This window comes from Spermophilus citellus (assembly GCF_964194105.1).
Source record: "Spermophilus citellus genome assembly, chromosome: 2".
Taxonomy (NCBI): domain Eukaryota; kingdom Metazoa; phylum Chordata; class Mammalia; order Rodentia; family Sciuridae; genus Spermophilus; species Spermophilus citellus.
In genome coordinates, this window is record NC_138183.1 from 11,630,525 (window position 1) to 11,653,276 (window position 22,752).

The 22,752-nt window shown below is 48.7% G+C and overlaps 1 protein-coding gene across 9 annotated transcripts in view; it reads left to right on the forward strand.

Moving 5' to 3' along the window:
• Positions 1 to 22,752, forward strand: part of DENND1A (DENN domain containing 1A) — a 521,188-nt gene that overhangs the window by 490,291 nt on the left and 8,145 nt on the right. For 6 of the 9 annotated variants that reach the window (XM_081282502.1, XM_081282503.1, XM_081282501.1 and 3 more), the window contains 2 exons: positions 4,979 to 5,035; positions 11,254 to 11,342. In XM_081282502.1, coding sequence (XP_081138628.1) covers positions 4,979 to 5,035; positions 11,254 to 11,342 — 146 coding nt within the window. The remainder of the gene's footprint in view (positions 1 to 4,978; positions 5,036 to 11,253; positions 11,343 to 22,752) is intronic. The other 3 variants (XM_081282504.1, XM_081282505.1, XM_081282500.1) reach the window with 1 other exon arrangement.

Consider the following 22,752-nt stretch of genomic DNA (forward strand, 5'->3'; position numbering starts at 1 on the left):
GTGGTGGAGAGAGCATAGATTCTAAGAAGCCTGAGCTCTGCTCTGTTCCTAGTGCTATGTGGATCATTACCAGAAAGAACAGGCTCTCTGCCACTGGGGCCAAGTAGATGAACAAGCAGGGGGGCCAGCTGTGGGCCATAGTCTGTAAATGTACAGAATATTCTATGGAGCTGCAGTGTGTATGTGGGGGGTGCCTACCTGGTGATGATGACATCACAGAGTCCCAGCCCACTCTGCAGTGCCTGCATTCACTTTGTCCTGCGTGCAGCTTCCTGAGTGCTGGGGCTATTTTCTAGAAAAGGATATTTTTCTGAGTTGGTCTTCCCTGGCTTCTCTCCCCATTTCCCATCCAGCTTACCACCACTCCCTGCCATGGCCTGTCCTCATTCTCCCCAGAGTTCTCAGCTCTCCTCTCACCACTGTCTTTGTCCCCAACTGGCATCTACCCCAGCATATTTGGGAAATTGCAGCCACCATGACCAGGCAGCTCTGTCACTCCCTCACTGCCAGGAGGCGGAGGCTTCCTCCTGTCCCCTTGTCCACTGACTCTCTGTGAAGTACCCTAATATCCAGCATCCCTACAGTGGGGCCCTTGTGATGGTGCTCACAGATGAAGACAGTGAGGCCTGGGATTTGCCAAAGTCACCCAGCAACAAACTAAGCCTGATGCCTGGCCTCTGGTGGGAGCAAGGGGACTCTCCACAAAGCACACATTCTAGCTTTCAAACCTAAAGCTGTTCCCCCCCCATTCATGGCCTAATTCCTGCTCATCTTCCAAATGCCTACTTGTCCCCAGCCTCAACATTGGTGCCCAGGACCCACACACCCCATGACAGGGTACCCTCATAATTACTGCAGTCATCCCCTTCCTTCCCTCAATTTGGGGGTCTTTAATGCACACCCCCCACACTAGGAGTTCACCTTTCTCCCCCTAGTGGCCACCCTGGAATGGCATCCACGTCCAGCATCAGAGAATTTGTATTAGTGAACACATCTCCTTTTCCCTGTTACCCTGGTGACTAGATCCCTCAGTGATGATGGCCTGTAAGGAAAACCCCCCAGACATCAGATAGAGCCAGAATGGCTTCCTGTCTTGATTTCTTTTGTTAGGTTTGTTTTTTATCTATCCAGTTGCGCCAGGACATCTTACCACGTTACCCTTCACGGCGTCAGTAACCCCCCAGCTTACTCCATCAGCTCCTAGACTGCACATAGCCAAGAAGCTGCTGTCCTGTTGCCATTTATAAGTTCCATTGCAAAAGAACCAGCACTTCCCGCAGTCAATCACAGGAAATAAGTTACTTACCAAATCTGAAAAAAGTAACATTTGTTGAGTTTCTGCAGAAAGTTTAAGCAAAAGTTGTTTGCTAAGCCCCTGTGCTGTACTGAGAACTATTCTAGACTCTGGCTTGAGTAGAGAAGTGAAGGAACTGATAGTGACAATCTGTGCGCTGTGCATTGGTGGGGAAGGTCAAATGTCAGATTATAGAGGTAGGTGGGTAGGGCTTTGAATACACAGGCCTCATTTTCCAGGAGATATTAGTGGGCATTATAGTCTGTTCAAATAAATTTGTGATACAGGACTTTTTAAAAGGTTTTTGCCTGGCTTGAGTGGGGTTTTGTTGTTTTGTTTTGTTTGTTTTCAATTGTAAGAATTGGCAGCCAAAAGGAGTCAGACAGCAGAAAGCACCTCCCATGCCTGTCTGGCTGGGGAAGCCCCATTGTCCCTTCACGTGGTATGGCTCCTGGGACAGTGTTTCTTAACAGACAACTTGGAAGATGTGGCCCTCCACTAAGGTGACTTAAGCTGGCAAGTGGCATGATTGGGCATATTTTTTCTTTAAGTTCACTCTGAAAACAGGTGTAGAAGATACATTGGAGAGGGGAAGAAACCTGCTAATGGTGACAGTTGCTAAAGTCTAGTGGTGGCACCTTGCAAGAACCTGACCTGCATCGTCTCAATGAACCTTTCTAACAGTGGGTGGGTGCCATCACCCACCATTACCTGCACTTCATAGATTATCACAGTAAGGCTCAGTGTGGTCAAATCATGGGCACAGGGTAACTCAGAATAGTGAGGCAACTGGGGTTCCATCCAAGACTGTCTGACCTCAAAGGCTACCTCCTGAGCACTCTATTACCCTGTCACTCAGCAGGGATGAAAGTACCCCAGGCCAGAGGTGTCAAGCATTGTAACAGTGGGATTGGAAAAGATAGTTAACCCAGAAGCATACTGGCCAAGTCTAAGAGAAGCAGGGGACAGTCTGGCCTGGGGGCGGCATCTTGTACATGTGTGGAAGGATGAGCTCCTCTATCCCTGTCCTCTTCCTTCTGAGCAAAGTGACCTGGGGGTCCTGTCCCCTTCTGTCCCACACTTTACCTGTAAAGCCGTGGAGAGAAAGAAACATGGCAGCTGTGCCCATCTGTCTGGGAGCATCCCCTACCCACCAACTAAAGAAAGGGCCAGGTTGGGCCTCACTCCCAACTAATGGCAGACTGGGAAGCCACAGTGTATTTCCATCCAGACACACTCCCCGTGTGCTATGAGAGATCCCAATCCTCCATCAAGTCCCTCCACCAACTTTTCTCTGGGGCTACTCTGGCAGGCCCTGTGCTAGACATCAAGGATCCAGGTACACCTGTGACATGGGCCCTCCTAGGAGTTGAATTCAGAAAATGAATTCCGGGGCTGGGGATGTGGCTCAAGTGGTAGCGCGCTCGCCTGGCATGCATGCAGCACGGGTTCGATCCTCAGCACCACATACAAACAAAGATGTTGTGTCTGCCGAAAACTAAAAAATAAATATTAAAAATTCCCCCCCCCCTCTCTCTCTCTCTTTAAAAAAAAAAGAAAATGAAGGTTTTAGTAAAGATGTTTAGGTAAAAAGAGGGGCTGGGATTGTGGCTCAGTGGTAGAGCGCTCGCGGCATGTGTGAGGCACTGGGTTTGATCTTCAGGACCACATAAAAATAAAAAAATAAAGGCATTGTTTCCATCTGCACCATATATATATATATATAAATAAAGAAAAAGAAACAGGTCAGATTGCTTTTAATAATACATTTAGCCAAGTGTATTCAAAATATGATCATTTCAACATGCAATCAATATTGAGGAGGGGAATACTAAAGACAAAACCCAGGGTGTTTTTTCAAAATATGATCATTTCAACATGCAATCAGTATTGAGGAGGGGAATACTAAAGACAAAACCCAGGGTGTTTTGAGTGCTTTGCCACCAAGCTACTTCCCCAGGCTTTTCTGATTTTTATTTTGAGATAGGGTCTTGCTGAGGCTGGCCTTAAACTCATGATTCTCCTGCCTCAGCCTCCAAAGTCACTGGGATTACAGGTGTGTGCCCCCACACTCAGCCATAAAAAAAATTATTGAAAAATTTGATGTTTTCTCACACTAAGTCTGTGGAATCTAGTACAATGTATTGCACACTTACAGCACATTTCATTCATACTCACCACACAGGGTCGTGGCCCCTGTGTTGGCTCATGCAGGCCTAGTCACTGTCAAATGATGCATCTTTGAGGATTGAGGGACTGGACAGGGACCAACTAGAAGCCAGCAGGGTTTGCCATGGAGGAGGGTGGTCTCTGGTCTTGGCCTTGTGTAGATTTTTACTGTCCTTATTCTGCCTATCCATTTCCCACATCCATCATGGGAGGGGCTTTTGAAAAGTGTGGCTTTCAAGATGAAAAGATTTGAGGGTAGAACCGAGAAGTCTGCGTTCTGTTGCTTTGCTTTGCTTTGCCTTTTTTTTTTTTTTTTTTTTTTTTGTGTGTGTGTGTGTGGTATTGGGGATTGAATTTAGGGGCACTCAAACACTGAGCCACATCCACAGCCTTATTTTGCATTTTATTTAGAGACAGGGTTTCACTGAGTTGCTTAGCGCCTCACCATTGCTGAGGCTGGCTTTGAACTCAAAATCCTCACTTCAGCCTCCTTAGCCACTGGGATTACAGGTGTGTGCCACCACGCCCGGCTCTATTACTTTTGATTCAGATCCTGATTTTAAAAGCCAAGCATTTTATGCAAATTGTGTTTATCCATCAAGCAATTATTGAGCAAGTATTTCTCCCCCACATCTCATACAACCTCCTACAGGCACAGGGACAAATCCCTATGTTTAAAAAAGAGTGTGAATGTAGGGGGTGAGAACCTTCACAGTAAGTCCCAAGTAGCAGGAAGCACAGGGCAGTGGGAGTCCTGGAGATACGACCTGGTCCAGGCAGAGTCTTTTTTTTTTTCTTTTTTTTTTTTTTGAGAGAGAGAAAATTTTTTAATTTTTTTTTTTTTTTTTTTTTTTTTTAGTTTTCAGTGGACACAACATCTTTAATTAATTTTTATGTGGTGCTGAGGATCAAACCCCAGCGCCCCATGCATGCCAAGCAAGCATGCTACCGCTAAAGCCACATCCTCAGCCCAAGGCAGAGTCTTGAAAGACAAGTTTGTGTTCACCAGACCAATCAGGACAGGGTAGGTTGTCGCACCCAAGGGGCAGGCTGGAGGGAGGCATGAGAGCCCAGTACTACTTAAGGGTCTACTTAGGGTGGGCAGGTAAAGGTTGGGGAAGTTCTATGATGTAGGGCATAGCAGCAAGTCTTGCTGGCCCAGGGCCTTGAGCTGTCATTCAAGTACAGGAGAGGCACTGAGGTTTTGAAACTGGGTGTGACATGACCATATGGCAGTTTAGAAGGTCCCCACCACCACCACAACCTAAACTGGAAATCAGAGCAAGGGACCCTGTTAGAAGATGACCACAGTAATCTAGAGCAGAGACAAGTCCAGAACTAGAGTCAGCAGAGGGGATAGCTTCAGAAAATAGACAGTGGGGGTGAGGGGCAAGAGGCATCGTGATAGCCCTCTGGCTCTGTCTCAAGTGACTGGATACTTTCCCCAGGTCCTGTGTAAAGTGCGTCAGCCTATCTCAGTGTGTACTGATGTTTTAAGTTTCCACTTTAATACAGCCACAAAGACTCCATCCCACTCGACCACCGCCTCCCAAGATACAGCGCTCGAGGCCCGTGAGTAGCCGGTGTTGTGCCCTCCCCACCTAACACTGCCTGAGCCTCCCCGCCTGACTAAACCGGGAGTGCGGACTCTCCTGCCTGGCAAAAGGAAACCGGGAATCGGGTTTTTCAGCTTCCTTTGCTGTGTGGCATGAATCTGAACTCGCATTTTCTGGGCTTCTCTCTCCTTTTCCTGAATCAGTTCAGCAACTTCCAGGTCGGAGCTATAGGTAGCGGGGTGCTGTGTGCATCATTTGAGCAAATGGCACAGGGCAAGGCCTGTTTCTAGCCAATGAGCTTTAAACCCTGCTCCAGATGCTTCTTCCTTACAAAGGAAGCCAAAAGTCTAGCAGCAGGGGTCTCATTTGTGCCAGCATCTGATGTCCCTCCCCTGGGGAGGAGGCTACAGCCAGAGAATGGAGCACGCTCGGATGGAGACAGGTACTGCTCCCCTGCCAGGCCTCATGGAGAGCTGCCTTCCCATGACAAGTGCCGAGTAAGTGGGGAAGAGCAAGACAAAGCGTGACAAGCCCACCAATACCTGGGAACAGGCAGGAGGGGAGAGAGGCCCATCTGCGTGCATTAAAGAAAAATGTCATGAGATGATATATAGTGTGGGTCACGTCTTGAGCACACTGGGTTGTTTTCCCTTATAGTTTCAGGCTTTGTCCGCACTGCAACACCATAGCTAACAGGTGCCATAAGGTGGAAAGCTGTCAGGACCATTTGGTGGGAAGAGTTTACCATGGGAAGAGTTTCCCAGGCTGTTATCCAGGCAGCCCCCACTCCATGGCCAGGCACAAGGGGTTGGTTGCAATCAAAGTATGCCACGAACTGGGGGCCCAGCCCCTCCCACCCTTTCAATGCACATGTCTAGATCCATCCTCTGAGGGCACAGAGGCCAGGTCGTACAGATGAACAGGCCAAACCATTCGTCTTTTTAGAATTCTTGGCGTGCACACCCAGCATTCACTGAGTAGTGGCTTTCTGGGTGGGTAGGAGATGTTCTCTGGTGCTGTTTCCTCCCTTTCCTCAGTGTGTGTGGGAGTTAGTGGGTGGGGTGGAGGAATGGAATTTAGACATCTTTATATATAATAGTCGTGAGTCCACAGTTCTGGCCATGAAGGATGATGGATCCATCTTGTGCCCCCATCAAACCATGATTAGCCCAAACCCCGATCAGCACTTCTGCCAAGGGGCTAGAATGTTTCTGCTAATTGTCATTGGAAAAAAAAACACAAGCAACAAGAAGACCCACTATCAGGGACAGGAAGCCCCTTCTGGATCAAACCTTGTGCAATTTACTGAGCATTTCGGTACAGTCATTAACAACATGCATTTGGACTGTAGCATAATTAGGCTGGGATGCTGAAGCTGTGTGGCTTTGGGCAAGAACTGAAGGTCTCTGAGCCTCACTTCTCTCTGTAAGAGGCCCTTGTTTATGAAAGTTCTCTGTGAGAATGAATGTGGATGACATTTGTAGAGCATCCTGCACAGGGCCTGGCACAGAATGGTACATCCTACAACTTCTTTTTTTGGGAGGAAGGGTTCATAGGGATTGAATCCAGGGGTACTCTACCATTGAGCTACATCCACAGCCCTTTTTATTTTTTATTTTGTGCCTGGGTCTCACTGAGTTGCCCAGGCTGACCTGGAACCTATGATCCTCCTGTCTCAGACTCCTGGGAGACAGGTGTGCCCCACCACACTGGACCAGGAATGACCTAGTTTTGAAAAGTCCAGGATTTTACAGCCAGCAAATCATTTTTAGGTACCTCATCCTGGTTGAGCCTCGTAGTATCTCTGTGAAGTAGGTGTTGTCACCACCCATTTTAGAGATTAGAAAACAGATGCTAAACAACCTAACTAAGTCCTTTGCAAGGGTCACCAAGCCCTAGAACCCATGATCTTTTCAGCATCCCAAACTCACTAGAACCTCCATATCCACAGTAACCAAAATGGACTTAACTATAAAGTACAGAGGCAGAGCTTTCAACTAAGAAAAAAGAAACTCAATAACTAGCTGGGCTTCCTGTGGAATCTTAGGGCAGCGTTATGTCCTGGCCGATACAGAGGTGAGGGGAACTTACCTCGATAGGGTGCCCTTTATTGTGCCTAGAACTACTCTAGGCATTTGCATTTTTTTGTCGTCTGTCCTTATTACAGCCCACAGGAGGCACGTGCCATTTCCCCAATTTGTAGCCAAGACCACAGAGATGATAGGAGGCCATACTGGCATTTGAAGCCAGGCTGGCCTCTTCTGTTCCCCTCTTGACAGCCTCCCCTGAAGCCAAAGTCAGCCGTGGGTGGCTCTCAGAATCCCTAGAGGCCCCGGCTCCAAGGCAGGCAGAGAATCAGTATGACTCAGGGCAGAAGTGCTGCCTCTGGAAAAACTCAAACATTGGAGACAGCTGTCATGGACTCTGTGTCATCTCACCAGTATGGAGACTTGCCCAGATAAGGGGGTGCCTGGCCATCTCTACTGGTAACTGAGGTCTTAGAGAATAGAGAAGCCTGAGTGGCAACTACCTCTGCCCCTGGCTTACTGAGAGAGGCACCAAGCCTGGCACTCAGGCCATCCCTGCCCTGGGTCCTGGTATGCTCAGGAAGCGGGGGCCTAGGGGGAGCAGCTCCCCCTAGAAGTCAGAGAGGCCCACCCTCACTTGAAGGACAGCATGGCTACTTCCTGACTGTGTGACCTTAGACAAGACCCTACCTGCTCGAAGCTTTGGTTGGATGATCTATAAAGTGAGTTTATCATGCCCACGTGGTGAGGGTTATGAGGTCATATACTAAGGGTTCCTAACACATTGCCTGCATCAAGTGGCATATCCATCCCCAAAAACTTAATGCCTAGAGGCTGGGGTTGTAGCTCAGCAGTAGAGTGCTCGCCTAGCATGTGCGAGACCCTGGGTTCGATCCTCTGCACCACATAAAAATAAATAAAATAAAGGAAAAAAAAAACTTAATGCCTACCAAGGCCACTGAGAGTCATAGATAAGGTCCATGCTTTCTGGGCTCCAAGATTCCAGGTTGTGGGAACTGTTCACCCTCAATGCATTTGTGCAAATTTCCAGAGGACACCATTACCCAGTAGGTGGGAACTGGGGAGACCTGGAGTATGGAACACTTCAAGGGCCTTGAAGAAGGTGGCCTGAAACCCCCAAGTTGGGAGCCATTGGCCCCAGCCAGGCTTTGTGGTATCACTTAGTTGTAAACATCCCCAGCAGAAGTGCAGCTGCTGGCCCAGGTGGTGGGAACATGGGGGGCTAGCCCTCATCCGAAATTTCTGGCAGGTGCTTTGTGGCCCAGCACCTGTAGCTGGAGTTCAGCTGTGACCACAGGATATGGGTTGCTTCTTAAAAAGAAGAAAAAACAAAGAGCAGGAAAAAAAATGGTGCATGTAGCTAGTGGACCAAGGGCAGTGGCCTCACTCTCCGGGCAGAGGCAGGCTATGGTCGGCCCACATGCAAAGCACTTTATAAGCTCTGTATTTATTATTTCTTGCTCACCATTAAAATAAAATATACTCGGTGCTTTTGTATTCAATACACATTTAACCTGCTGACTTAGATTTCTCAGGTTTTAAATCCAGTGGGGAATTTGGCGAGCTTCCCAACTTTCCCCTCCAGTCCCCCTTGAACCATGCTGGAAATCCCTGTTTAGCATTTTCTCCCCTGTCGCCGCTGGGATCCCGGCAGTGGTGGGGCCGCCCCGTAGTGTGTGCTAGTGTGTGCTAGTGTGTGCGTGTGGTTTTCTCCTCTTTCCCAGCCCCCACCCTTCCTAAGCACTCCAAGAAGAGGTATGCAGTTGCTGAAATATGACAGGAGTTGTCTGCATCGTCTTGTGATTCAGGCTTAATTAAACCATTTTGTCTGTGTGTTTCCTTGCCTGGTCGTGGTCGGCCGCTGCGTGTGTGTGTGTGTGTGTGTGTGTGCGCGCGCACGCACTTGATTCCTCTGTGGGCCTTCACCCCTTGTGCATGCCTCTGTGTGTGTCTATGAGATTGTGTTTATGTTGGAGTCCTGAAGCTTCTGTGTATCTGGGTGGGTGTGAGGATAATTTTGTGTGTGGCTTTGTCCACACCAGTTAGGTGTGTGTGTGGCTCCGGTTGGGTTGTAACCACCAGGGTGACCGTCTCTGGTCCGTTGTGTCTTTCTCTCCCTCCCCCACCCCCGTCTGTCTTATCATCCCTAATGAAGCAGTCTCCTCCATCGATCCTGCTGATTGCCAACCCATTCCTTTTGTTTGTTGGCGCTGAGCCATTCAGCAGCACTCTGACAGCTCAGCTCGTCTAATTAGCTCTGTTGTTCTTTTTCCCCATGTTTCACCACGTTGCAAGTTCAGTTGAAGTTGCCACAAACTTAATCCCCCCATTTCAGCCACAAGTTCACATTCTTAACCCGCCTTTATTATAGCAAGGAGCAGCCCTGTGCAGGATGCGCCGACAGGCCTTAATGTCTGACCTTTCCTGAACCCGGTGCCCCAGGACCCCCAGGGAAGGGGCAGAGCAGCTCCTCCACCCCAGCTGCAGTCCTGCCTTTGTCAGGGGAGGTCTGGGGCATTCTTCCAGCCAGGAACCCTATTTAAAGCTGCCAGGGGAGTCTGGCCAGGGAAACCAGCTCAGAGTTAGAATGAGGGGTGGGTATACCCATTCATTTATTCAGCACATGTTGACTGAACATCTACAAGCACTATTCTGATAACAATAATAGTGACAGTATTATGTGCCTCTTAGATTCGAAGCGCCAACCTTCATGTGTTTCTAAAAATCTCATTGAGCTTCCACTGCATACCAAGCACTATGCAGGATGTTAGGAAGGAAAGATAATCCTAAATTTCATCCTCTAATTCAGAGGCACCTCCCCTTATTTCTTTTGTTATTGATAAGAAGGGAATATCGAGGTCACAGCAAAGCAGGACTAGCATTTATGGAGCCCGCACTCTCCCCCATTCTTGAGTCTTCACAGCAGCCCCATGAAAGGAAATAGAGCATGTTTGGTGGAACACATTTGGTTTTTACCACATCTCTGATTTGCCAAACAAAGCTGAGATCAGATTGACCATTTCGCAGGAAAAACTTTCGTTAGATGATACATGCACAGATGTGAGGGCTTGATGAGACTCTATTAAGATTCATCTTGTATGCAGCTAACTTCTGTAATCTTGTTCCTTAGCCATTGTTCTGTGTCACCCACAAATTGTTGAGAATAGGGGTGTTCAGGTAAAAGGGCAAGCAGGAAGAGGAGTGTGCACAAATTCTCCTTCTCTGTTGTCGGTGGAATTTGGCACTTGTGGCATCATGTCTACAGGGAAAGCAAGCCCCCTGCCCAGCCACAGTACTTGGCTTTATTGGTAGTGAAATTCACGGGGCACTTTCTTAGCTTGGTTCTCTCCCTGTCTCTCTGACATTGGAAATGGTCAGAGATGGTGGTTTCAAATGTATAGCCATGTAAAGTTGATTGGACTAAATGAGTCTTCTTTTGAGCAAACCTATAAATTCTCAGCCTGACCCCTAGCACCCGCTCTGGTGGGGGAGAGAAGCATCCTTGTTTGTTTGTTTGTTTGTTTGTTTGTTTGTTTGTTTGTTTTTGAGAGGAGCATCTTTTTCCATGGATGCTCATCTTGGCTTTCAGGGATGGCAGGTCGGGATACCCCAGCTTGTCACTTCAGTGGAACCTATAGGCTTGAGAAGCTGTCCACTCCCCAGTACACCCCCATCACCCTTGGGTCAGATCTGTGCTGTGAGGGTGGCCATACCTCAGCTGAGCCCCACTGGAGGGCTGGTACAGGGGTGCCCTGGGAAGCAAAAGGATGTCTTTAATTGTCTCTCCCATAGAGAGAAGAAAAGAAGCATCCTGTAATTTAGTTGTAAAATGAACAAAATACACATGTATTCCCCAGAAACAAGTCTGATGAAACATCTCTGCTTACACACTGGTTTCCGGGTAACAGGAGGGCAAGAGATTTATCAAGGATGAGGGCCTCATTGCTGGGTCCCTTATGTACATCATCTCATTGATGTACCCTCACTGCAGCCCTACAAGGAGGCTAGTGGGACTGTTCCCGTCTTGTAGATAAGGAGAACCTTTCCAAATGTATCTATCTGCTGCACTTGACACTGTGGGACTTTTATAGCCTGTACCCTAAAAATACCTACACAAATCTTCAAAATGTCCCTGTGTGGCTTTCCCAACTTATTTCTTCTTGGGCTTTTCCTGTGCCCCTCCTAGGTGCGCCCACCCCGTCCACATGTTGTCAAGAGACCAAAGAGCAACATTGCCGTGGAAGGCCGGCGGACATCTGTCTCAAGCCCTGAGCAGTAAGTACCATGGCTTTCCTCCTTCTGTCTGCAGGAACCCAGTTAGAGCAGAGCTTTGGGTGCCCAAGAGTGCCACCCTGGCCTCTGAGAGGCTTCCCTGGTGCTCCAAGCAGTTGTTTCACCAAGAGGTCTATGAGAAACAGGGCTGGGCCTTTAGTGTTAGCTTCAGTTGGTTCCTTCTGCTGCTTTCAGTTGGATCAGTGAGAGACCCCAGAGGCCAGGGAACCAAGCACCTGGGCTGGGTGAGTGAGACCCAAAGGGCACTAAGCTCCAAAGAAGGTCTAGAATTATATGCAGAAGATGTCAGGTCCACAGGTAAAGTTCAACAACCTAGGTGGCAAGGCCAACTGTTTAACAAGGCCATGCCCTCAGACATGGTGGTGCTGAAGATCTCTGTGGCTCAAATTTGTTTGCAAGTCTTCCTCACTTGCTGCTCCACCTCACCAGGCCCCTTTACTCCCCTGGGCCACAGTATTAAGATGTCATGGCTTTTCCTCGTCACCTCCCTTCAGACCACAACCCAAGGCTGGCTTGGGTTACCTGATGAACAAGTGAGGCAGGATACAAGCCGCGCCAGAGGCTGAGTTACCTAAATTAGGTCAAAGCCAGAAGCTCCAGACAACCTGACTCCAGAGCTTTCTAGAGAAGATGCTGCTTCCCTTTGTCCACAGGGTTCACAACCCATGAGCTTTGCCCAACCACCTTAGCGGCTCCACACCAGCTTCCTGCAGTGTCTTTAGGAAGAGCATGATCTCGTCTTGACCTGGGATTGGAGAAATCAGAAAATTTAGGCCTTTGAGTGAGAAGGGGAATGATCCTCCTGTCTGGTCTGCTTGCAGAAAAATTCTCAGGGAAAGAAGTTAGGGAGATGCCAGGTCCTGGCCCTATTTGGAACCAAAAGGAAGAAACAATTCTGAAATGTCAAGCTGTGGCCTAAACCAGGTTATGGGGCACTTCCTTTCCCAGAATTCCCTGGTTTACAATCAGATACCACTTGAGACTCCCATGTCTTTATAAAACCAACCTACCTGGATAGCCAGAGCTCAGGGATGAGAGAGTGTATATGTGTGTGTGTGTGCATGTGCATGCACACATGCATGTATGTAGATGCTTGGTTGTGTGAAATTTCCGGGAGAGGTCTCTCAAAGTTGGGTGTAGATTTAACTTATCCTCTGCACAATAGGCTGGTGGGAATGTGGAGTCTGGCTCTGGCTGTGGGCTGTGATTGCCCCCTTGTGGAGAGAATGCTGCATAGCTCTAGAGTTCCTCAGGCCCTAAAGATTTCTGAGAGGGATGAAACTAACCACTTATCCTTAAAGTCATCTCTTAAAAACCAAACTAAATCTTTTAGACACTGTGTTGGGACACAGGTTATGGGCCTGTGGATAGTGTAACCCAGGCTATCCTTATGTTGCATAAAACATCCCAGACCAACCACACTCCACATCTGTGGAAAAGCATCACCCATTTTGTGACCAGTTCCCTAGTGACCTGCATTTGCCCAAAATGATATTTTCCTCCCTGGTTACAGGTTGGACTTCCCAACCACATTTATTTATGCTGTTGCTCTTCCAAACCCAGTGAGAAGAGATGACTCTAGCGTGCACCACAGAGCCAGCATTGATGCCGTTTCCCTCAATATCACCTGCGCTGTCCCTCAATATCACCTGCGCTGTTTCCAAATTGATTTTCGTTTCCTTTCACAATGTGCCCCATATTGGATTTCTTCTTGGGAAGTATCTGGGGTTGAAATGAACCAGTGGGAGCTGACTTGGGGATTGGCAAACTAACAGTGATACAAGACAAATGACAGGACTTCTATGACCATGCCGCATGGCAGTTGGGGCCTATAAGGAGGTAGAGCAGTACATTGGGGGACATCATTGCAAGGGTTTCTTTTCACATTTTCTTAATGAGAAGGGGAGGCTGTGCTCTCATACTGCCAGTGACATTTCTGGTGCCACCCGGGTGTTTTCCTGCATCTCTTCCATGCTGCCACCCCCCCCATAGTGCTCCTCCACTTCCAAATGCCATGTCACAACAGCACTTGGATGTGTTTTTCTCAACTGTCATCAGCTCCAGCTGGCAAGACCAACTTCTTGAAACACAGGAAGCATCCAGCGGAAAATATTTTAATAAAACAGACTCCTCATAAAATATTGTTCTGGGGGGAAGGAAACCAACTCCTCCAATCTGTCGGCATTGTGTGAAGAGAGACAAGAAGACAAGCTGGCAGGCAGGAGCCAGAGCCTAATGGGCGTTCATCGGGGCTGGTTCTGTGTGGGGTACATGGACTTGGGGCCTGGCCTTTCATCTGGCCTGGGTTTTCTTGTATGCTGGGTCTTCATCTCCACTGGGAATATCAAAGCACCTCAGAAACTTAGAGAATTGTGGCGGCACAAGAGGATGTGGGATCTTTGAAGCTGAGGGGGGAGATTCAGTCCTCCCAACTTCTTGCCCCAACCCTCCCTTCCAATGGCACATCCACATCCAGTAATTAACTTTTCAGACAGCAAGACAGAGCTGATTAAGAACAACAGCATCCCCTGAGCATCCTGGGATCCGATGACACTCAGCAGACATTGTCCTGCAGCTCTCTGGCCACTCCATCTATGCATTCGTGTGTCCATTCATTCAAAAAATATCTCTGAAAATATGCTACATGCAGGCTGCATAGCACTTTTAAAAGGAGGCCTTAACTGGGAGTTCACATGGTGACTCTTGTGTTGACCTGCATTTGCCCAAAATGATATTTTCCTCCATCAAAAGTTCTTTCTGGTACTGGGGCTATAGCTCAGTGGTAGAGCGCCCACCTCACATGTGTGAGGCACTGGGTTCAATCCTCAGCACCACATAAAAATGAATAAAGATATTGTGTCCAGCTACAACTAAAAAAATATTTTTTAAAAATGTTCTTTCTGAATCAAGAATAGGTTTCTGAGCCCCATGAGGCCATTTATTAGCATTTGGAAGGATACTTCCAAAAGATTTCTGGGGAAACATTCCCTCTGTTTTTCAGTTACCTTTAGCTGATTAACATGTAGTTAATCTTTTCCTTTAAGAAATATTAGCTTCTATTATTATTCAGAGCAGGGCGGATGGGGTGTTCTCAACTGGCAGGAGAGGTCTGGGTTAGATGCCAGTCAGCACAAAGTGCCCTGGAGTCCCTCAAAGTCCTAGGCCCTCTGAGGCTGGCCATTTCCCCTTCCACAGAGTGGGAGCTCAGGCTCAGAAAATGCATTTGACAGGGTTCCCAGGGTTCCCCTGTTAGAAGGTGGCAGGGCCAGGATTCAGGGTCCTGGTCTGTTTCATTCTCTATTGTACTCTGCTGCCCTCATTGGGACAGGCTTCCAGGCCCCAAGTTATTCCCTCTTGGCTTTTCCATTTGTAGTCTGGTTTTCCCCCAAAGGGATAGCTTCATGTCCTAAGATGACTCACCCAGCTCACCACACCTCCCCTTGGCTTCCCTGGAGCCCCTCAGCCCTCCTTCTTCCACACAGCAGTGTCCACAGGCACCTGAGTGTTTCTACCTGGGGAAGGAGGAAGACCTAACATTTACTAAACATCCTCAAGATTACAAAAGGCAGGTGGTGGCTTTCCTGCTTAGCAGATAGAGAAACTGAGGCTCAGGGAGAAACGTTCCAAAACTTGTCTAAGGTCTCTGGGCCAGAACAAGATACATCCTTTCTTCACCACCAGCCAGGGTTTTTGTTCACAACCTAATTATGCCTGTGTGCCACTCTGACTAGTGAGAACGTGGCTGCCGTGGTGGTGAGGGAGGCTCACAGCTCCCCGCCCGTTAAAGGTGGGCCTTGGTGGTTTCCTCCTGGAACTGACCTGCTTCCAGGCCCCAAATTTTTCCCTTTTGGCTTTTCCATATTCCAGGGAATTTCCCATTCAACTTGATGCTTAGAGCCAAGAGCCAGCTTGGAAATGCAACACTTCGATCAGAACTGCCTGCCCCCTCAGGACTAAGGCAAGGCTGGGGTGACCATGCTGACCCCCAGGTGCCTCCTTCTACCAGGCAGGCTGCCATTTGTTCCCTACTAGGAGGTGGCAGCCAGTGGCTGAGAATATGGAGGGAGATTATTTTATGCATTTGCCAGCTGGTTAATCTTCACAACCCAGATGCAGGCTGTCCTCTGAGTCCTAGGTCAAGGCACTTGCAGGTAGCAATGGGTCTGATGGGGACTGGGCATGACACCTGCCCAGCTGAGCTTGTTTGACTACACACCTTGTCTCCTAATGAGTGGGACTAATGAGTCTGCCTGACCCTGTGCCCCATATTAGATCTTCAGATTGTTTCCAGGTTTTCATTCATATGATAAATGCCAGGATAAATATCTAATCCTCCAAGCTTTCTCTCATTTTATATCATTATAAGAAATGGAATTAACAACTACCTTTAGCTGTGAACCATGTGCTAAGCACTTTACATATACCATTTCATTTAGTCCTTGCAGGAAATCTTGGGAGCCAGGTATTATGAGCTCTATTTTATAGAACTAGCTGAGACTCCAAGAAGTTGTCACTGCCCTTGGTCACACAGCTAGTTATTAGCAGAGCTGAACTTCAAACACGTCTCTCTAATGCAAGAACCGATGCTCTTAACCAGTCATGTAAGAAGATGTCTGCCCTGTATTGCTAAAGAACTTCCTAAAAGAATTGTTCTACTTTATACACCCACCCAAACTAGAATCCCCCGGAAATCTGGGGAGCTGGCATTAGACATCCTCTGAACAAGGAAATGCCCCACAGGCGTATAGCTGCATACAGCTGGTCAGATCTATACACCAAATGGCCAATCAATGCTGCTGAGGACCCCAAGTATCTGATCAGCTGAGTTATACCACGTGACCCAAACCCGGGACCCAGAAGATTAGAAGAAGCTGCCAGAAGCATTCAGTGAGTACTCTGCCCAAAGCCCAGGTCTCAGAACACTTGGCATACATCTCTCTTGACCAGTTGCTAGCAAAAAAATGACATGCTTCTTTGGCACGGCAGACATACCTCACTTTCCTCCATGCCAGTTGTTCCGGCTGTTCTTCACAACAGGACAGAGCCCCTTTCCCTCCTGCACAGCCCAGAGCTGCCCTGAGGGTGTGGGTTAGTCATTTGGATGGTGGCCTGGTACATGGGCAGGGCTTTGGCATCCAACACTCCCAGGACATCCTGCCACCAACCACCAGCCCTGAGGCTTTGGGCTCCTTGCCGTCTGCTTTTAACACTATGAACATTCCAAGAAGTGTGGTTTGGGAAACTGCCCACAGGAGCCATAGTCACATCCTGAGTTAGCAAAGCACATGGCCTCCTCTCCTGCCTCATCTCTGCAGCCACTGCTGTGGCCTCAGCACTCTGCCCCCAACACTCCCCCTCCCATGTCCACAGTCTCCCAAGATGCTCCAGATGTAGCACTGACCTACCCTGTGCAGTTTCCCTTTGCATCTCATGCCTGCACATACACCAGTGGTCTGCTAGGTCCTCCACGGCAGGAGCTGTGTGTCCTTTAGCTTTGACTCTCCCACTCCCAAACCAGAACCCAGCCTGGACCTCTGCTCAGAGATGTTTCCTGAATGAATGAGCAAAGGAATTAATAAAGGAAAGTTCCACTTTTAGCACATCACCCTGGCAAGGGGTAACTGTCAATTAACAGCCACAAATATGTAAAGAGCACCTACCATGTGCCAGGTATAATCAGCACTTGAATATTAAACTGCCAATACCTTGCCTTCCCTGGCCCCATAAGAACCAGGAACGTGCTCAGCCCCAGGAGCAAATCTCTATGATGCCAGCTGAGCCCTGGGCCCCAGCAGGGAAGGGGCAGCTGTCCTGATGCTACCCACTGGCAGGCTGCCAGGACCCACTGCCTGAGTGGCCAGGAGTCCAAACACCCAAGCAGAAGGTCACATACCAATTAGCAGGGCAAGAGGCTTCCAACCTGGTTCACACCCCCACTCCACACCAGTGGATTCTAGGCCTTGGAGACAAAGCCAGCCTGAAGCCAGACATGGAGCCTGAGCCAGAATGGAAAAGCAAGAACTGCCAAGGAACCTGCTCCCCATCTCAAAGCTCCCATGATCCACAGCAACCCAAGAAAACGCAGGACCTTCTGGTTTCCATTACTTCTCCTTGGCCTTGTGGAGGGAAGGACTTTTCCCAGGACCTGTCACCACAGGGAAAGTTCTTTACTGCTGAAAACTGAGCCTTAAGGATGCTGTAGAAAAGGGCCCTTGCCTCAAGAAGATTTTAGTTGTCTCTGAAAAGCTTTGCCACCCCTACCGAGACCCCAACCTCTCACAGATTCCATGTCACCATTTCTGAAGGGCACTTGGTTAACTTCCCTGCACCTCTGCCCAAAATACCTTTGCCACCAGCTCATTGTTAGCTCCACTCAACTACAAGGGAGCCAGAGCTGTAGCAGGTGGGACAGTACATCCTGAAGCAGGTTGTGCACCCAGGGCTGCCAAATTCCACGTGCACTGCTCTGTCACTGCTACCACTTACCATGGTCCCCAGAGTTGAAGGACAGTTTTTATGCACAGTCCACAAATGTCTCTTCTTGGTCAAGGAAAGCACCCCAAAGGTGTCCCCATCCCTGCCTTCCTTCCAGCACAGCCTAGAGTATGTTCAGAGGAGCAGAACCCACGTGCTGTGCTCAGACCTCACCCTGTGTGACTGTCCACCCGTGGCTTGGAAGTACTTCTCAAGACATGTTGGGGCATAGATCTGGAACTGCAAGATGGGTGTTAGTGACTATTGTTGAATGAATGAACATATAAGGGAGAAATAATTCATCAGATGCACCAGTGAAAGTTCAAAAGGCAGAACCCAGAACATCCGGCCAGCATGGCTTTCTGCTCAACTTCCTGCCACCCTGAGGCTTCATGTCACCCAGCCTTGCCCAGGGCTCTCAGTCCTTGTGCCAATCCAAGGCCCCCACCACCTGCCCTTCCAACCCATCCAGCCTCTTCTCTGAACTGTCCAGCCTGACATCACCTCCCTTGCTGCTCCTCATAGCCACCTCTGGGCCATTGGGCAGCTACTACATGCTCAGGATGAAAAGCTCAGCACCCACACTGCCTTCCTGGGGAGCCTGGGCCAAGATCCCCTGCACAAAAGCCCCAACTCTTACACTGGGCCACTCAGAAAGGAGCTTTAGGTCCCAGTCCAGAGCTTCCTCTGGGTCCTGAGCCATGCTGGTTCCTCCAAAGACCTTCAGTATTACTTCAGAGCCTTTTTCTATTCTTTTACTTGCCACTAAGGGTGTGGTCTGGAGCACCAGCCCTGTATCACAGTCCTGGAAAAAAGCCAACAGAATCTCCAGGCAAGGCTTCATAGATAATTGCCATGTGCTGATGTGCCCAGCTGAGGACCAACTTGCCCTGGAAGGCAGGGACCACCTTCTTTGACCCTGCACAGTACCCAGCATCCATTGGTTAGCAGGTAAACATGTCACATGGGTGGAAAGTGAGTGTTTGCTTTGCACGAAGCACTCTGCTAGGCCCTCTGCAAGTATTTTCATTTGACTTTTACAGTTCATCTTTCAAAAGAGCCGAAAACTCCATTTCACAGAGAAGCAATTGGGGTCCAGGAAGGTAAAGTGACTTTTCCAAGGTACCCTGGATAAGAAGGAGTGAAAAGTAGACAGGCTGGCATTGGCTGGGCAGACAGAACCTGGCCTCATCCTTTGGCCTGTCCCTGCTCATCACCCCACCAGGGCCATGTCACCAAGGGGTGATGGGTGGTCAAGCCATTTACAACATGAAGACACTTTGTGCTGGAGTGAAACGATCCTTTAAAAAATGATCACCAGCTCCCCTTCATTACCTCCAGAGACCGAGTCCTGGCTGATTTCTTCCCATCTTTATCTCAAGTACATTTAAATGTCAATTAAATTTGAAATATCTACATTTGTCAGCATTTCATTTTGGGCCAGCGTGACGTGCTGCTGATTTGTCCACGCGATGTGACACATGAAAAAAACTCTCGAGATGCAGATCTTCCTCATTAAAAAATAAGCCAGTGCGATCCGGGTGCAGCAGAGAGCACAGAGCGCCTCCCTGCTTCCTGACGCCATGTCTCTGACATGGTATTTAAAAAGGAACAGCCTCGCCTGTCACCACTGTCACACGCTCGTGCTAACTGGCGACACGTTAAACCAAACATTAGAAAGGGCTCAGGAGTCATCTGCATGGGAACTGTGCACCAGCGCTGTGGGCAGAGGCGGGAGCAGCTGTGGGGGCTGCTGGGGTCCGAGCGCTGATGGACAGCGGGCTTTTCTTTTGCGCCGAGACATCGGCAGCCCTCGCTGGGGAGCCGAGTTCGCCGCGACCTGCCTTTTCACAGAAGCCCTTTGTGTGTAATAAAATCCAGGCAAGTGGTGGGTGGCAGCCTGCGCGGTAGTAGCTGAATTGGGTTAATGAGGAAAGAGGTACACTTTTTTTTTCCATATTCTGCCTTAAGCTAATAAAAAATTTAAACCTGGACGTTTTCAATGGTTCATCCTTTATCTCTGACAAATATCTGACTGTATGTTTCAGGGGGGAACATGAGCAGCTGAATTTAAATAAGTTTATTTTGAAATCTTACCTTTCATTAAAAGTAGAAGGGGAAATACCCTACCTCTCACTGCATTGTTTCAGATCTGGGAAACTGAAGAGGTAGGAAGACCTCACAGTGGTTTAGAGTCAAGCAAATCCAGATTCACTTCCCAACTCTGCCTTCAGCTGCTGTGTGACTCCAATAAGGAGCTCCCCATCTCTGGGCCTTGACTTCTTTGTCATAAGTAGTTAGTGAAAAATTGTGTGCATAGCATTTGGCTTATGAATTCTTCTAGGGTCAATGTGGTCATCCATGTATCCTGGACATGACAAAGTTCTGACCTTTCCACATCACATGGTCAGGTTCATCCAGGTGCCTTGTTGCTCTTGAGAGAGTAGTCTCCTCCAGAGACACCCTGAGCCACTTGTCAGAGCCACTGCCCCACCAGCCTGGCCCAGCAAGAAAGCCAGCTGCAGGAAGAAGCTGCTTAGTGGGCTGGAAAGCGAGGCTCCCTGTCCTCCTGCTCCTCACTCATACCTGTGCCAGAGACACCGGATCTTGACTATGACCTACACAGCAGCAGCCTGACTTAACAGTGACACCAAGACCCGTCCAGCACAAAGGACTTTGCTCTTCTGTGAATCCAGAAATTCCTGGCAGGTTTAGTGGCATTCAGCTGACATACCAGTCTGTGATCTGTGCTTTCCTGTCAAAGCCAGAGGAGGGGCCTTGCTCAGGTGGGTGTTAGAAAGGCATTCACAGTGGATTCAAGGGCCACCTGAGAACCTCATTCCATTTGACCCAGAATTACTGGAGATGAAATACTATCTATGAAGCACCAAGATGCGCAGCCAGGGAGAACTAACTCTGTCCAGGGAGAAAACTCAGCTGGGAACTCCAGGGAGCTTCCATTTGGGCTGAGTCTTCAAGATGGAAGATCAGTGCACCATGTGGAAACAGAAGGGCCTAGTGACAAAGGGCACATGACTCAGAAATAGGAAGTCAGTTGAAGTATGCTGGGAGGGCAGAGGGGGCCACAGGGGTGGGCAGGGCCACATGCACTGACCTCCCCTGCATGGAGCCAGGACTTGGCACTGCCTAAGGCAGCCCTCACCCACATACACCCAGCACCTTCCACAAGCCACCCAGAGTGAGGATGCCTGCTTCCCCCTTCCCCTCGCCTGCCCAGGGGCAGTGCCATATGGGGAGAAAGAACGGGTCCCCTAATTTTTAAACAGAGCATCCTGCAAATGTCTGAATATTTTCATTCAATGAATTTACCACATAACTCATTACAGCAAAATTGTAGTTCAGAATGGCAGATTTGCAGATTTCTAAGAAAGAGAGAGATATAGGGACAGGTCTGCAATTCACAGCAGGGCTCTAGTGACCGAGTGAAGGTGGCCCTTTTGCTATGGGCGTTCTCTATGGAGCTGGGGTGCTCCAAGGCTGGCCTGTTCATACTTCTGCCAGCCAGGTCCTCCTCCTGCCCTCTCCACTGAGACCACAGCAAAGCACTCTCCCAGGTGATACCCACTATAGTCTAGGAATGGCCAATGTGTGTCCCATCCCTGTCAGCCATGGAGTGGCCTGGGAGCTTAGGGGAGATGAACAGTGTGACCTGCCCCTTCCTGGTGTCTGACCCTGGGCTAGTAGCTTCCCTTGTTAAGCCTCAACCTCCACTTCAGTTTAAAGACAAAACTCTACCCAGCTAGCCTGCAGGGGTGATAAGAAGAAATGAGGGCACAGAGCTGAAAGGCTTGGTGGCTTTGAATGACAACCAGATTAGCACCAGCGAAGGTGGGTCGCAGCACAGCCCAGTCCCAGCACTCGCCCCCTCCTTTACCCTCGGGCTGTAGTTCTCACATACTTGTCTTACACAGGTTACCCTTCTTGAAATAAAATCTTAAAGGGACCCATGCCATCATGTAAAGTACAAGAAGACACTGCTTTGGCTGGAATGAAGGGAGAGCTGCTCAGCACCCTCTCTCCATGCATCCCAAACTTCACCATTGCCTCCCAGGGATCCTCCGAGCAAGCCCAGCCCACAGAGTGGGGCAGACCTGGAACACGGAGCCCCGGCACATGGCTAGAGCAGCAGCCATGGCAGGATGGGGTTTGAACCTTGGTCCTCCAGGTCCCGCTCCCCTTTCTCAGCACCCGCCTCTCTTGGGCCTGGTCAGTATATAATTCATAGGAGCCCGGTGTGGCATTTCTCTGGGCTGCGTGTGTGTTTGTTTATAGAGGTAGAGCTCACAGGTGGCTGACAAGGGAGATGTATTTTTTATAACAATGAATATTTAATTTCCACATCACAGATGAAAAAGACTCTCTGAAGAAGCATCCGAGGGAGACTCCAGAGAGCGGCGCTAATCAGAAAAGGGCCTTCTCTCGAGGGCTCTTCCGCATGGCTCACTTTTTTCTTTTCACTTCTTTTTTTTATTTTTCATTTTTCCCTGATTATTGAAGTAGATATGCTCATTGTAAAAAAATAAAATAAAATAAGAAGCAGGAGGTGGATCACCCATAATCCCACAAGCTATTATTGACATTTAAGCACTTACCTCTCCAGTCTGTTTTCTGTGCATTTTTCCATAAGGAGATGAGAGAGCACGCAGTACAGCCGTCCCTCGGTGTCCTCTGGGAATTGGTTCCAGATACCAAAACCCAGAGATGCTCAAGTTCCTTATACAAAATGGCCGTAATGTTCACATAGAGCCTGTCCAACCCTCCCCTGTGCTAGAGTATTTACTATATCCAATCTAGTGTAAATGTTAGGCAAGTAGTTGTTACACCATATTGTTTAGGGAATAATATGACAAGAAAAAAAAGTTGTGTATATTCAGTACAGACAGGGTTTTTTTTTCCA